We start from the raw sequence: 16092 nt of genomic DNA, 5'->3' as shown, positions 1-16092 counted from the left end.
TTACTAATTCCATAGACCGTATGTTCTATGTCTACATTTAAAGCATCACAAAGATCTGAAACTGTGACTAAGATGTTCCAAAATGGACATCTACACTAGTAGTCTTTATCAAAGGCCTTCACAAGATACTTAAAACTTCAAAATCATAAATTGTTTACTTCCTTAAGTAAATAATCTACCCATGTAACACAGACAAAGTCATGGTAGTCACCCTTATGTAAACTGTTCACCTAACTAATATGTTCTTATATATATTTCTCCAGTTATTAATAAAACTCTGAATCTGCTGAACTCTACGGGTAATGCCTACATGTTCGACACCTGGCAAGGGCAGTCACCTTGTATTCGATGCGCCGTGGTGGGCAATGGTGGCATTTTAAATGGATCAGGAATGGGACAAGAGATTGATTCCCATGACTATGTCTTCAGGTATGGTATAGCTTCAAGTAAAAAAAATCCATCAAGGAGGCCATAAATGATGCCTTTCTCATCTTCTAGTTATTGGCTAATCTTGCAGGATGAATGGCGCCATTACAAAAGGTTTTGAGAAGGACGTTGGCAACCGAACTTCGTTTTATTCTTTCTCTACAAATACATTGATGAACTCACTATATGCATATGGCCACCGTGGATTCAAGGCAGTTCCTAGAACACCGGTAAGATATACACACTGGTTAGTATTGCTATCTGTAGTTTGACAATAGGCATCCTAGCAATACAATAAAAGAGTCACCCTAAGAGTATGTCCCTAAGATCCAAATGTAGCAGTGATTTGAAGGCGGCATATTTTTGCTGCGTCTAAAACGCTGCCTTTTATTGAACGCAGGTAAATCTGCATGTGTTCTCTTATCCGTGCAGATTTGCAGCATTCAATACATTCTATTGCTTCAATTTCTGTGGCGGAGACTACCAGAGGAATTGACATGCTGCGGTCCTGAAAGATGCACTGCATGTCAGTGTCTGCGGGTGATCCGCAGGCGCACATTCATGCATAGTGGACACGAAAAGACCAACTCCGCTGCATCTGGATTGCATAGCTGAGCAGTGGCATGATTTGACAGCTTAGCCATGAATCCATGAGACACTGAGCTCAGCCTGAGAACTCTGGTCACATTTTGACTTCAGAGCTCAGCACTGTAGCTGAGTTCTCAAGCTCAGTTCAGTGTCTCCTGGATTCACGGCTGAGAGGTTGCACCAAGCCATTACTCAGTCATGCAATCCAGATATACCTGAGTTGGCCTCTTCATGGGACAAATAGATTGTTGTCGGACATGTGAGCAATATGGTGTTTTATTATTATGCTCATAGCAAGTGAGTATTTCTGCTTCTGCATAGCAGGTCTGATGCTCTGCTGTGTGTGTAACACAAGCGATCAGAAGATCACAGCTTCTAGTCTACCATGGAGACTATTGAAGCTAGTAGAAAGTAAAAAAAAATTTTTTTTAAAAATATATAAAAAAATAAAAGTTTAAATCATCCCCCATTTGCCTCATTCAAAATAAAACAATGAAAAAATCTATAAAATACATGTATTTGGTATAGCCGAGTTCAGAATCATCCGGTCTATCAATGTATAAAAAACTTAATCCAATCTGTAAATGGAGTAGCAAGAAAAAAAAATCAAAGCACCAGAATTACGTTTTTTTGATCACTGCAACATTTAATTAAAATACAATAATGGGAGATCAAAAGATCTTATCTACACCAAAATGGTATAAATAAAAACATCAGCTCCAGATCACGAAAAATGGAGACACTACGGGTCTCGGAAAATCTCGACTTTGAATTTGTTTTTCACCACTTAACTAAAAAAGAACCTATACATGTTTATTATCTACTAACTCGAAATGACCTAGAGAATCATAATGGCAGGTCAGATTTAGCACTTAGTGAACACGGAAAAAAAAAAGTTAAAGTTATGATTCTGGGAAAAAGAGGAGCAAGAAACGGAAACTCAAAAACAGAAAACCCAAGATGGTGAAGGGGTTAAATAAATAACTTAGACTTTTTTTTATAAGCAGTTAAAGGGACACTGTCACCTGAATTTGGAGGGAACAATCTTCAGCCATGGAGGCGGGGTTTTTGGGTGTTTGATTCACCCTTTCCTTACCCGCTGGCTGCATGCTGGCTGCAATATTGGATTGAAGTTCATTCTCTGTCCTCCATAGTACATGCCTGCGCAAGGCAAGATTACCTTGCGCAGGCGTGTACTACGGAGGACAGAGAATGAACTTCAATCCAATATTGCAGCCAGCATGCAGCCAGCGGGTAAGGAAAGGGTGAATCAAACACCCAAAAACCCCGCCTCCATGGCTGAAGATTGTTCCCTCCAAATTCAGGTGACAGTGTCCCTTTAAACTAAAGCAGACAGATGCAGACTGCATCTCTCAGCTGTCAGCTTTATATTGTTATCGGAATTAGAGGGATCCCCATGCATTTTTTTAAAATTATTTAAATAAATTATTTAAAAAAAAACGGTGTGGGGTTGCTCTTATTTTTGATAACCAGCCAAACTAAAGCAGACAGCTGGTGTTTGTATTCTCAGACTGGGAAGGGTCCATTGATATTGGCCCTTCCCAGCCTAAAAATATCAGTCTGTAGCCGCCCCAGAAATATGTAGTAAAACATACACAGAGTAAAGTCCTTAAATTGAAATAATAACAGACTCCTTTATATAAAATAAACACTCACCACCCTCTTTTACCCATTTATTGCTGTAAAATTAAAAATAAAATACCATATTCCTCACTTGTCCAATGACAAAACATTTGTTCCATGAAGAGGCCAACTCAGCTACATCTCGATTGAATGGCTGAGTGGTGGCATTATGCGACTGCTCAACCATGATTCCACCAGACACTGAGCATTTTTTTAATTTTTTTTAATTTATTCATTGCACAGCCACCGGAGGACGAATACTTTCATCATTATACGTCTGCTCTCGCTGCCATCAACAAGACCAGGCGTAGGATTATGAGAGTAGTACTTTCATCAGCCAATGCCTGTGACCATCGGTAACCTTTTTACTGCCTGTCACAGCTGATGACTCACATGCTGTCATCTGTCCATGCTCATCACTAATTTGGAGAGAGTGTCACTTGAGTTCTCCCTGGAGCCATTCAGTAAATATTGTGGTTTACTTGTCATTCAACGGAATATAATGTTTTCATTAGATTTTTAACGGAGCTCACTGGAAAAAAATGAAATCTTATATATTATATCTAGTCCAGGGCCTCAGAGTCTCCTTTTGTGCATTTCCGCATGCCCCACCCCTGAGGAATATCTTAATGAATGCCTGTGTGGATAAATTAGGTTGTAAGGCTAGTATTGCGACCTGATAATTACCAGGGTTCTTACTATAAACCTTAATTTTCGCAGGAAACACGCTATGTCGTTTTACCAGATCATGACAGAGACTATTTATTGGTGTTAGGAGCTCTCACCAACACCATCATTGATAAAGGAGGAGACAAAGGAAAAGAGTAAGTACAGTAATTTCAATTATGTACAACTAGATTTCCTGCTAAGTGGAGCAGACATTTTAAATGCTTCACATTACTTATCTTTAATTTCAGTCTGTGTTATACTCCAGAGCTGCAGTCATTCACAACTGTGGAGACTTCAGAGCTGAAATCTTCCCAGGCATGTCACCCTATTCTAGTAACCATGTAGGAAAATCTAACCTTTCAATTACAAAATTTTAGCTGAGAAAAGATGTTAGATGTTGGGGTTCGGTGCAGTCTGGCTACAACTTTGCTGACTGCTTCTAATAAAGATATTGGTGACACCAATATTAATGCCAAACCACAGACATAGAAAGAAATTGAGCCCAGATGCCCCAGTATAGTATTCCCTGCACTTTCTATACAGCTCAATGTAGAGATGGCCATGATTGATTCTTTTTTTGTGGCTCATTGGTTAGCACTCTATCTTGGGTTGAAATCCCACCAAGGTGTTTGCGTGAGTTTCTTACGGGTTCTCCGTCTTTCTCCCACACTAGGACATAATGATAGTGAATTTAGATTGTTAGACCCATTGGTGACAGTGCCGATGTCTGTAAAGAGCTGTGGAATTTCCTGTTGATTTTACCTCTCCATATGAAGAGTGGAACTACCAGGAATTTGTAAAAGGGGGTCATCATTCTCCCAAGAGGTGAAATTCTGGAGGAGGAACATAATATCAAGTTGGCTGCTTTCACACATCAGGTTTTTGGTTTCAGGCACAATCCGGCAGTTTCAGGCACAATCTGGATCAGTTTTTTTCTTACGCCTGATCCGTTTTTTCCCCATAGAGTTGTATTACTGCCGGATTGTGCCTGAAGGACATGCGTTTCATCCGTTGTGTGCCGGATCCGTCCCTTCAGGCTTTTTTGCCGGACACAAAAAACGTCTCCTGTAACGTTTTTTGTGTCCGGCGAAAAAGCCTGAAGGGACGTTTCCGGCAATAAACGCATGGAACTGATGTGTGAAAGAACATTTCTGGCGACCGAATCCGTTTTTAACACACTGAGCATGCCCAGAAGCTTTGATTTTGATTCTGACATGGAGAAAAAAAATCTCTCTCAATCTCTCTCTCTCTCTCTCTCTCTCAATCTCTCTCTCTCTCTCTCCCTCCCGGATCCAGCTATAAAACGGATCCGGTGCATCAGTTTGCATCCGTTTTTTCACTATGTACACCGGATCCGTTTTTTAGCAAATTTGCTGGATTGTGCCTGAAACAAAAAACCTGATGTGTGAAAGTAGCCTAAGACATTACAAAAAATAGTGGTGACAGGGGGCCAAGGTGCAAACCAACTAAATCTAATTAAACCTCACTAAAACATGTTTTTTTTATTACTGTAGTTATTTATTACCAAAGAATAAATAGAAGAAAAGATAAAAATAAGAAGAGGGACTTTCTCTCATCAGGCATTTATCATAAAAATAGTTTAACCCCCTTCTTTTTTTCTGTCCATAGCCCTGCCAAATATTTTGGGAAGAACCTGACAACAGAACATTTTAAGATCCTGCACCCTGACTTTATGCGTTACTTAAGAAACAGGTGGGTTCCTTACCTTCACTGGCTATAAATCTAATATATAAAGCTGAATGTGTGTGTGTATGTGTGTATGTATGTGTGTGTGTGCATGTATGTCCGGGATTGGCATCTGCACCGTCGCAGCTACAGCCACAAAATTTTGCACAGTCACACGTCTGGATCCCGCGCGTTCCAATTCACCAAACAATTTTGCCCCTATCTACATAATGGGGAAAAGTGAAAGGAAAAGTGTTGGAGGCAAATTGACAGCTGCCAGATGTGAACAAGGGGGACTTAAAGAATGAGAGCGATGGCGCCAAAGAGTATATACCGTACAGTTGCTAAGGTGGGGCCCCGACATGGGATACTCACCACACACGGGGATATGAACACACACACAACATGTGCCACACACTACCACGTGCTTGAACACATATACCACCCTCAGGACACATTTCACCACACATACACCAACCTCGCCACATAAAAGTCGAAACACAAAAGTCGCCACTCAAAACTCGCCACGCGCAAAACTCGCCACATGCAAAAACTAGGCTCACGCAAAACTCGCCACAAGTCCAAAATTAACTGCATGGAAAACTCGCCACACGCAAAACTTGCACACGCGGAAAAATTGCCACATGCGCAAAACTTGCTGCACACAATTTGCTACACTAACCTGTCACATGCAACTCAACACACAAAAAGTTGCTACACGCATGTTGCCACACAAAACTCATCTCACATAAGTTGCTACATGCATGTCGCCACACGCAACTCAACACACACAACTTGACAAACGAAACTCGCCCTAAAACACACACAAGTCTGGTATTATCCTTCAAAAATAAAAATCTGATTAATAAGCAGACAAACTACAAGAGCAACAAATGTACCATATAGGAAATTGTTATGACCTGGTGGTAGGACAATAATGGACCTAGTGGGTAAGAGCACACGGAATGACCTAATAGTTACTAATAATATAGGACGAGCTCTGAGACGTGGAAACTCTGCTGACCGCAATCCCTAATCCTATCACACACACTAGAAATAGTCGTGGATTGCTCCTAACGCTCCCTATGCAACTCGACACAGCCTAAGAAACTAGCTAGCCCTAGAGAAGAAAAATAAAGCCTACCTTGCCTCAGAGAAATTCCCCAAAGGAAAAGGCAGCCCCCCACATATAATGACTGTGAGTAAAGATGAAAATTACAAACACAGAGATGAAATAGATTTAGCACAGTGAGGCCCGACTTACTGAACAGACAGAGGATAGGAAAGGTAACTTTGCGGTCAGCACAAAAACCTACAAAAAGACCACGCAGAGGGCGCAAAAAGACCCTCCGCACCGACTCACGGTGCGGAGGCGCTCCCTCTGCGTCCCAGAGCTTCCAGCAAGCAAGATAAAAATCAAAATAGCAAGCTGGACAGAAAAATAGCAAACCAGAGAAAGAAAGCAGTAACTTAGCTTCAGCAGGGAAGACAGGTCACAAGAACGATCCAGGAGAGAGCAAGACCAATACTGGAACATTGACAGGTGGCATGGAGCAATGATCTAAGTGGAGTTAAATAGAGCAGCCAGCTAACGAATTAACCTCGTCACCTGTAGAAGGAAACTCAGAAGCCGCAGCTCCACTCACAACCACCAGAGGAAGCCCATGGACAGAACCATCTGAAGTACCATTCATGACCACAGGAGGGAGCTTGACAACAGAATTCACAACAGTACCCCCCCTTGAGGAGGGGTCACCGAACCCTCACCAGAGCCCCCAGGCCGACCAGGATGAGCCAAATGAAAGGCACGAACCAGATCGGCAGCATGAACATCGGAGGCAAAGACCCAGGAATTATCTTCTTGACCATAACCCTTCCACTTGACCAGGTACTGGAGTTTCCGTCTCGAAATACGAGAATCCAAAATCTTCTCCACCACATACTCCAACTCCCCCTCAACCAACACCGGGGCAGGAGGATCAACGGATGGAACCACAGGCGCCACGTATCTCCGCAACAATGACCTATGGAATGCATTATGGATGGCAAAAGAAGCTGGAAGGGTCAAACGAAACGACACAGGATTGAGAACCTCAGAAATCTTATACGGACAAATGAAACGAGGCTTAAACTTAGGAGAGGAAACCTTCATAGGAACATAACGAGACGACGACCAAACCAAATCCCCAACACGAAGTCGGGGACCCACACAGCGCCGGCGGTTAGCGAAACGTTGAGCCTTCTCCTGGGACAATGTCAAATCGTCCACCACATGAGTCCAAATCTGCTGCAACCTATCCACCACAGTATCTACACCAGGACAGTCCGAAGACTCAACCTGCCCTGAAGAGAAACGAGGATGGAAACCAGAATTGCAGAAAAACGGCGAAACCAAAGTAGCCGAGCTGGCCCGATTATTAAGGGCTACTCAGCCAAAGGCAAAAAGGACACCCAATCATCCTGATCAGCAGAAACAAAGCATCTCAGATATGTTTCCAAAGTCTGATTAGTTCATTCGGTTTGGCCATTTGTCTGAGGATGGAAAGCCGAGGAAAAAGACAAATCAATGCCCATCCTAGCACAAAAGGCTCGCCAAAACCTCGAAACAAACTGGGAACCTCTGTCCGAAACGATGTTCTCCGGAATGCCATGTAAACGAACCACATGCTGGAAAAACAATGGCACCAAATCAGAGGAGGAAGGCAATTTAGACAAGGGTACCAAATGGACCATCTTAGAGAAGCGATCACAAACCACCCAAATGACCGACATCTTTTGAGAGACAGGGAGATCCGAAATAAAATCCATAGAGATATGCGTCCAGGGCCTCTTCGGGACCGGCAAGGGCAAAAGCAACCCACTGGCACGAGAACAGCAGGGCTTAGCCCGAGCACAAGTCCCACAGGACTGCACAAAAGAACGCACATCCCGCGACAAAGACGGCCACCAAAAGGATCTAGCCATCAAATCTCTGGTACAAAGATTCCAGGATGACCAGCCAACACCGAACAATGAACCTCAGAGATAACTCTACTAGTCCATTTATCAGGGACAAACAGTTTCTCCGCTGGGCAACGGTCAGGTCTATCAGCCTGAAATTTTTGCAGCACCCGCCGCAAATCAGGGGAGATGGCAGACAAAATTACCCCCTCTTTGAGAATACCCGCCGGCTCAGGAACACCCGGAGAGTCGGGCACAAAACTCCTTGACAGGGCATCAGCCTTCACATTCTTAGAGCCTGGAAGGTACGAAACCACAAAATCAAAACGGGAGAAAAATAGCGACCAACGAGCCTGTCTAGGATTCAACCGTTTGGCAGACTCGAGATAAGTCAAATTCTTGTGATCCGTCAAGACCACCACGCGATGCTTGGCTCCTTCAAGCCAATGACGCCACTCCTCGAATGCCCACTTCATGGCCACCTGTACTGTTATGACCTGGTGGTAGGACAATAATGGACCTAGTGGGTAAGAGCACACGGAATGACCTAATAGTTACTAATAATATAGGACGAGCTCTGAGACGTGGAAACTCTGCTGACCGCAATCCCTAATCCTATCACACACACTAGAAATAGCCGTGGATTGTGTTATGAAAGGCAATTCAGTACTACAATGGACATAGCGGTCAGAGCACATACAGTGATCTGACAATAACCCAAAATCATAGAACGAGCTCTGAGACGTGGGAACTCTGCAGACCGCAATCCCTAATCCTCTCCAAACAACACTAGAGGCAGCCGTGGATTGCGCCTAACTCTGCCTAGGCAACTCGGCACAGCCTGAGAAACTAACTAGCCTGAAGATAGAAAATAAGCCTACCTTGCCTCAGAGAAATACCCCAAAGGAAAAGGCAGCCCACCACATATAATGACTGTGAGTTAAGATGAAAAGACAAACGTAGAGATGAAATAGATTCAGCAAAGTGAGGCCCGACTTTCTTAACAGATCGAGGATAGAAAAGGTAACTTTGCGGTCTACACAAAACCCTAAAGAAAACCACGCAAAGGGGGCAAAAAGACCCTCCGTACCGAACTAACGGCACGGAGGTACACCCTTGCGTCCCAGAGCTTCCAGCAACAAAATAGACAAGCTGGACAGAAAAAATAGCAAACAAATAGCAAAGAAGAACTTAGCTATGCAGAGCAGCAGGCCACAGGAATGATCCAGGGAAAAGCAAGTCCAACACTGGAACATTGACAGGAAGCCAGGATCAAAGCATTAGGTGGAGTTAAGTAGAGAAGCACCTAACGACCTCACCAGATCACCTGAGGGAGGAAACTCAGAAGCCGCAGTACCACTTCCCTCCACCAACAGAAGCTCACAGAGAGAATCAGCCGAAGTACCACTTGTGACCACAGGAGGGAGCTCTGCCACAGAATTCACAACAGGATTGCTCCTAACGCTCCCTATGCAACTCGACACAGCCTAAGAAACTAGCTAGCCCTAGAGAAGAAAAATAAAGCCTACCTTGCCTCAGAGAAATTCCCCAAAGGAAAAGGCAGCCCCCCACATATAATGACTGTGAGTAAAGATGAAAATTACAAACACAGAGATGAAATAGATTTAGCACAGTGAGGCCCGACTTACTGAACAGACAGAGGATAGGAAAGGTAACTTTGCGGTCAGCACAAAAACCTAAAAAAAGACCACGCAGAGGGCACAAAAAGACCCTCCGCACCGACTCACGGTGCGGAGGCGCTCCCTCTGCGTCCCAGAGCTTCCAGCAAGCAAGACAAAAATCAAAATAGCAAGCTGGACAGAAAAATAGCAAACCAGAGAAAGAAAGCAGTAACTTAGCTTCAGCTGGGAAGACAGGTCACAAGAACAATCCAGGAGAGAGCAAGACCAATACTGGAACATTGACAGGTGGCATGGAGCAATGATCTAAGTGGAGTTAAATAGAGCAGCAAGCTAACGAATTAACCTCGTCACCTGTAGAAGGAAACTCAGAAGCCACAGCTCCACTCACAACCACCAGAGGAAGCCCATGGACAGAACCAGCCGAAGTACCATTCATGACCACAGGAGGGAGCTTGACAACAGAATTCACAACAGGAAATACGCCAGCTGTCAGTCACATGACCTGTCTATTATGTGTATGTGTGAGCTAATATATACTGCCAGGGGGAGGGCTTCCTGTTGGCTGGGGATTTATCAGGCTGCCAATTTAGCTTACATATACTGAGGTAAAAATACTGAGCAAATAACGTGTGAACGAGGTCTAATGCAGGAGGAGATGACACACAGGTATATACTATATACAGGGGAGATGACACACAGATATATACTATATACAGGAGAGATGACACACAGGTATATACTATATAGAGGAGGAGATGACATACAGGTACATACTATATACAGGAGGAGATGACATACAGGTATATACTATATACAGGAGGAGATGACACACAGGTATATACTATACACAGGAGCAGATGACCTACAGGTATATACTATATACAGGAGGAGATGACATACAGGTATATGCTATATATAGAAGATGACATACAGGTATATACTATATACAGGAGGAGATGACACACAGATATATACTATATATAGAAGGAGATGACATACAAGTATATAGTATATATAGGAGGAGATGACATACAGGTATATACTATATACAAGGGAGATGACACACAGCAGGTATATACTATATACAGGGGAGATGACATACAGGTATATTCTATATACAGGAGATCACACACAGGTGCATACTATATATAAGGGAGATGACAAACATGTATATACTGAGGTGAAAATGAGAGGTGTGAGGTGAAAATGAAAAGGTGTGAGTGCAAAATGAGAGGAGTGAGGGAAAATAGTGGAGTGATCGGAAAATGACAGATGTGAGGTCGAAATGACAAGTGTTAGGGGGGAATGAGAGGAGTGAGGGAGAAAATGAGAGGTGTGAGGGAGAAAATGAGAGATGTGAGGGGGAAAATAAAAGATGTGATTGGGAAAATGAGAGGCGTGATGGGAAAATAAGAGCAGTGAGGTGCTATAACTAACCACAGATATTTACTATGCCCAGGCAATGCCAGGCTCTTCAGCTAGTATATGCATAAATGTGAATATAAGTACAGGGGGGAAGTATTTGATACACTGCCAATTTTGCAAGTTTTCCAACCTACAAAGTATGGAGAGGTCTGTAATTTTTATCGCAGGCACACCTCATCTGTGAGAGACAAAATCTTTTACATAATTTGCATTTGATTGCATTAAATAAGTATTTGATACAAGCAAATACAGTAATAAGCATGTAGCAACATAAGTGGCTGAGAGCATATTCAGAAGCTGAGGCTCTCCCAGATATAAAGAAAAAAGGTATAAATTATATAGAAGTATACCACTCCTAATTTAGAACATAATATACTAGCGAAAAAGGGAGCATAGACACCAAAACATGTGAAAGATGTGTAAATTTTATTTTGTTCCTAATATAAAAAAATAACATACAAAACAAATAAATACATGACAGAATACATAAAAAATTCAACATGTGGAGAGGACGAAAAACCCAACCAGTACAATAATAGTAGGACACACATCCACAGTACAACCTGGGTAAGTATCAAGAGGTAGCTGAATTATCAATCATCCTACAATGAGGAAACATTCCTTAGAAACCATAGCCCCATAATGTCATATAAGCCTATATATCCCATATTCATGCATATCAATGAAGCAAAATGAACTCACCCATAGTAAGTCTGGGCTCCTGTGTGGCCTTCCCACAGCCCCTAACGTGCATTTCGGTGTCTATGCTCCATTTTTCGCTAGTATATTAAGTATTTGATACAATAGAAAACCATAACTTAATATTTGGTACAGAAACCTTTGTTTGCAATTATAGAGGTCAGACATTTCCTGTAGTTCTTGACCAAGTTTGCACACACTGCACCAAAGATTTTGGCCCACTTCCCCAGAGCTTTCAGGTTTTGTGGCTGTCGCTGGGCACCATTGAGTTTCAGCTCCCTCCAAAGATTTTCTATTGGGTTGAGGTCTAGGCCACTCCAGGACATTGAAATACTTCTTATAGAGCCACTGCTTAGCTGCCCTGTGTGTTTCGGGTCATTGTCATGCTGGAAGACCCAGACACGACCAATCTTCAGTGCTCTTACTGAGTGCAGAAAAGCACCCCCCCCCCCAAAGTATGCTGTTTCCCACACTGTGTTTCAAAGCTGAGATGGTGTTCTTGGGGTTGTACTCATCCTTTTTCTTACTCGAAACACGGCAAGTGGAGGTGATACCAAAAAGTTCTATTTTGGTCTCATCTGACCAAATGACCTTCTCCCATATCTCCTCTGGATCATCCAGATGGTCACTGACAAACTTCAAATGAGCCTGGATATGTGCTGGCGTAAACAGGGGGACCTTGCTACCCTGCAGGATTTTAATCCACGAAAGCATAGTGTGTTACTAGCGTTAATGTTTGATACTGTAGTCTCAGCTGTCTTCAGGTCATTGACCAGGTCCTCACATGTAGTTCTGGGCTGATTCCTGATCTTTCTCAGAATTATCCTTACCCCACGAGGCGAGATCTTGCATGAAACCCCAGACAGAATAAGATTGACAGTCATCTTGTGTTTCTTCCATTTTCTAATAATTGTGCCAATAGTTGTTGCCTTCTCACCAAGCTTCTTGCCTATTGTCCTGTAGCCCATCCTAGCCTTTATCAGGTCTACAATTTTGTCCTTGGTGTCCTAAGGCAGGTCTTTGGTCTTGGCCATAGTGGAGAGGTTAGAGTGTGATTAATTGAGTGTGTGGACAGGTGTCTTTTATACAGATAACAAGATCAAATAGATGCAATTAATACAGGTAATGAGTGCAGAGTAGGAAGGCTTCTTAATGAAAAACTAACAGGTCTGTGAGAGCCAGAATTCTTGCTGGTTGGTAGGTGATCAAATACTTAATTAAATTGAATTTTGTTACATGACAAATTTAAAAATGATACAATGTGATTTATATACATATACATACATATATACGTACACACAAACACATATATATACAGTGCCCTGAGAAAGCATTCATACCCCGTGGACTTTTCCTTATTTTTTCACATTGCACTCACAAAATCTAAAGTATTTTGTGTGATATACCAACACAAAGTAGTGAGTATTTCTGAAGTTGAAAAAAAATTCTACATGGTTTGCTATTTAAAAAAAAATAAAAAAAATGAAAATTTGGACATGCATTTGTATTCAGTCTTTTTGGGCATGTCAAAACTTTTTTGGGCTAAATGCAAAACATTATGTATGGCTGAAAACTAACACTGTACATCCCCCTAAAATCACCATCATCACTGTCAAACATGGTGGCGGCAGCTTCATGCTGTGGGGATGCTTTTCTTCAGCAGGGACAGGGAAGCTGGTCAGAGGTGATGGGAGGATGGATGAATCTACAGATGCTTCTCACAAAATTAGAATATCATCAAAAAGTTAAATTATTTCAGTTCTTCAATACAAAAAGTTACACTCGTATATTAGATAGAGTCATTACAAACAGAGTGATCAATTCCAAGTCTTTATTTCTGTTAATGTTGATGATTATGGCTTACAGCCAACGAAAACCCAAAAGTCATTATCTCAGTAAATTAGAATAATTTATAAAACCAGCTTGAAAAATAATTTTAAAATGTTGGCCTACTAAAATTTATGTTCAGTAAATGCACTCAATACTTGGTTGCGGCTCCTTTTGCATCAATTACTGCATCAATGCGGCGTGGCATGGAGGCGATCAGTCTGTGGTACTGATGCTTTGTGTCCCTCGTGATGGAGCCATGATGTCTTGACAGCTATCTTGTAAAGAGTCTGGTTCATTTGATCTTTTGGCTGTCTGGATGACTTGATGTATATATGGTTATAATCTCACAGAGGCATATATCCCCTTTTTATAGTACACAACTGTTCTTCAAGCCATCATATACAGGTAAAGGGGAAGAATGGTGACAAGATTAACTTGCATTGCATTTAAGTGACAGAGCCAATTTGGTTGATTGCAGGAAACCGGACACTGGAGTCTGCGGTTGTGTGAGAACTGCACGCACCACAACTGAATCCAGATGGCAGGAGATTGCAGGTCTCCTGGCCACATCTGACACCCGAAGGCACAGCAGCAGACTAGAGCCTGGACACATGACGAGAGAGGGACACCTGAAAAAGGCTCTAGCTGCCTGCCATGCGGGTAGTCTTCCACCTGAGGGACAGATACTGAGAGAGGGACTTGAGGAAAGCTTAAGGCATCAAGAACCCAGCAAACAGCGCAGTAGGAAGGCTTTCAACCCCACCTGGCTAGGGGGATTCTGTACCGATTCCAAGCTGCCCGGATTTCCAAGATCACCTGTCACCAGTATTCCAGATTGCACTTGCAATTAAAGGTAAAGAATCTACAGTCCCTGTGTCGTCCATTGATTCCTGCACCCTAACATCTACAACCCCTCATAGACTGTTCTGGCAGCCCTGGAGCCTCCGTCTCACCTGTGGAGAGCAAAATCATCTAAGCTGCATCACCATCGGCCCCAGTGGATCCCTTTAAGCAGTGTCGGCCATACTTGGCCGAGTACTACAGGTGGCATCATGAGCAATTTCCTTATCCCCTACAAACATTTCCCTCGTCCCCTTTTATTGTGGGCCCAGGGCCACGGACCGCATCAGTTGCTGCTGTGACTACCCCTTTAAGAACCGTCTGACCCGGTTCTGAGTACCCCATGTCCCTAGCAGGTGTCGCACTAGGACCTCAGCCCATTGCTCTGGAGGCAGTTTCTCCCTGTCTGCCACCCTCTCAAATACAGTCAGGAAAGCCTTGATGTTGTCCTCCAGAGTCAACTTCTGTAAGACCTACCAAACTGTTCATCTTACTTGGATATTTCCACTTTGGTTGGCAGGTCATGTCATCTCCCTAGCCTGGACAGTTTCTGCCAGGAGAACTAACTCCTGCTGCAACTGCTGCTGATGCTGCTTTAACTCCTGCTGCTGCTGCTGTTGAAACTGCTGGATAAGGAGTTTTAGTCTTTTGTTGTTTCTGCTGCTGCAACTGCAGATTGACCTGGACCAGTTGCTTAACAAACTCCTCCATGCTTTCAAACTGTGTTCACAATGTTAATCAGGACATTCAATACGCTCTCCAGTTGGCATTAGGTAGGGATCACACAGGCAGTAGAGTCTTGGGTCAAAACAATGTAAAATTTATTTCTAGTGGTTGCCCAGTATAAAAAAAAACATAAACACAAAATCACTAGCCTTGTCCAGGCGCTATCAAATCAAGATACACCCTGGCAACTCGCACACGGCTGAGCTAGTCGCAGTTCGGTCAAACATAAAAGCAACCACTGATACTTGCAGTCTGGTGCATATGGCCTGTGCAGTCTCTTCTCAGAGAGAGATTCTGACTTGTCTCTCTAACTCTTATCCAATCCACTCTGGTATGTCTCCCCCAGCTGACTGACTAAGGTAAACACCTAGCCTGGTTATATGTATGGCCAGCCAGGGGCACCTAATCAGAGTCTGTGAACTAGGATTTGACCCTAACCTACCTGAAATATAACTGTATATATACAGTTCACCAGCAGGCAGAAGAGGGCCCCTGTGCAAGTGCAATACATGGACCCTTTGCAGTCCAACTACTCAAAATGCAAAATTACACCTGCTTTAAAGGTGGAAATTGGCATCCCTACCCCTGGGCCCCTGTGCAGCTGCAAAACGTGCACCAATGATGCTTACACAAACTTTCTACAATAAACTAAAGATACAGGAACAATTTAGATAGCACAACATATAATAAGTGGATTTTCCAAATTTAGTCCCCCAAAAAGCCACGTTTACTGACTACTGCATTCTTAGAATGATTCACCTTTCCATAGCAAGCATTTTTAGTATTTAGTAGTGCCCCTCTGACTAATATAACATGCTGCAGATGTGATGAATAGCCAGACAACAGCATCTGGCAGCATTGATGAGGTATATTAGCCCATTCCTCATGTCATTAATTTTCTTGAGTTGTCAAGAGGGTGGTCCAAAACGTTAAGAAAAAAAATCATAGCCTTACACTAATAAGGAAAAGGCTACAA

The 16092-nt window shown here is 42.9% G+C and overlaps 1 protein-coding gene across 2 annotated transcripts in view; it reads left to right on the top strand.

Annotated features, from left to right (window-relative positions):
* The window catches only part of LOC138664252 (alpha-N-acetylgalactosaminide alpha-2,6-sialyltransferase 2-like), a 101915-nt gene that overhangs the window by 49724 nt on the left and 36099 nt on the right, over positions 1-16092 (top strand). For both annotated transcript variants that reach the window (XM_069750780.1, XM_069750781.1), the window contains exons 4-7: positions 264-429; positions 518-656; positions 3379-3482; positions 4957-5040. In XM_069750780.1, the coding sequence (XP_069606881.1) occupies positions 264-429; positions 518-656; positions 3379-3482; positions 4957-5040 (493 nt within the window). The remainder of the gene's footprint in view (positions 1-263; positions 430-517; positions 657-3378; positions 3483-4956; positions 5041-16092) is intronic.

Source organism: Ranitomeya imitator, chromosome 2 (genome assembly GCF_032444005.1).
Source record: "Ranitomeya imitator isolate aRanImi1 chromosome 2, aRanImi1.pri, whole genome shotgun sequence".
Lineage (NCBI taxonomy): Eukaryota > Metazoa > Chordata > Amphibia > Anura > Dendrobatidae > Ranitomeya > Ranitomeya imitator.
This window is presented reverse-complemented; position numbering and strand designations above follow the sequence as displayed.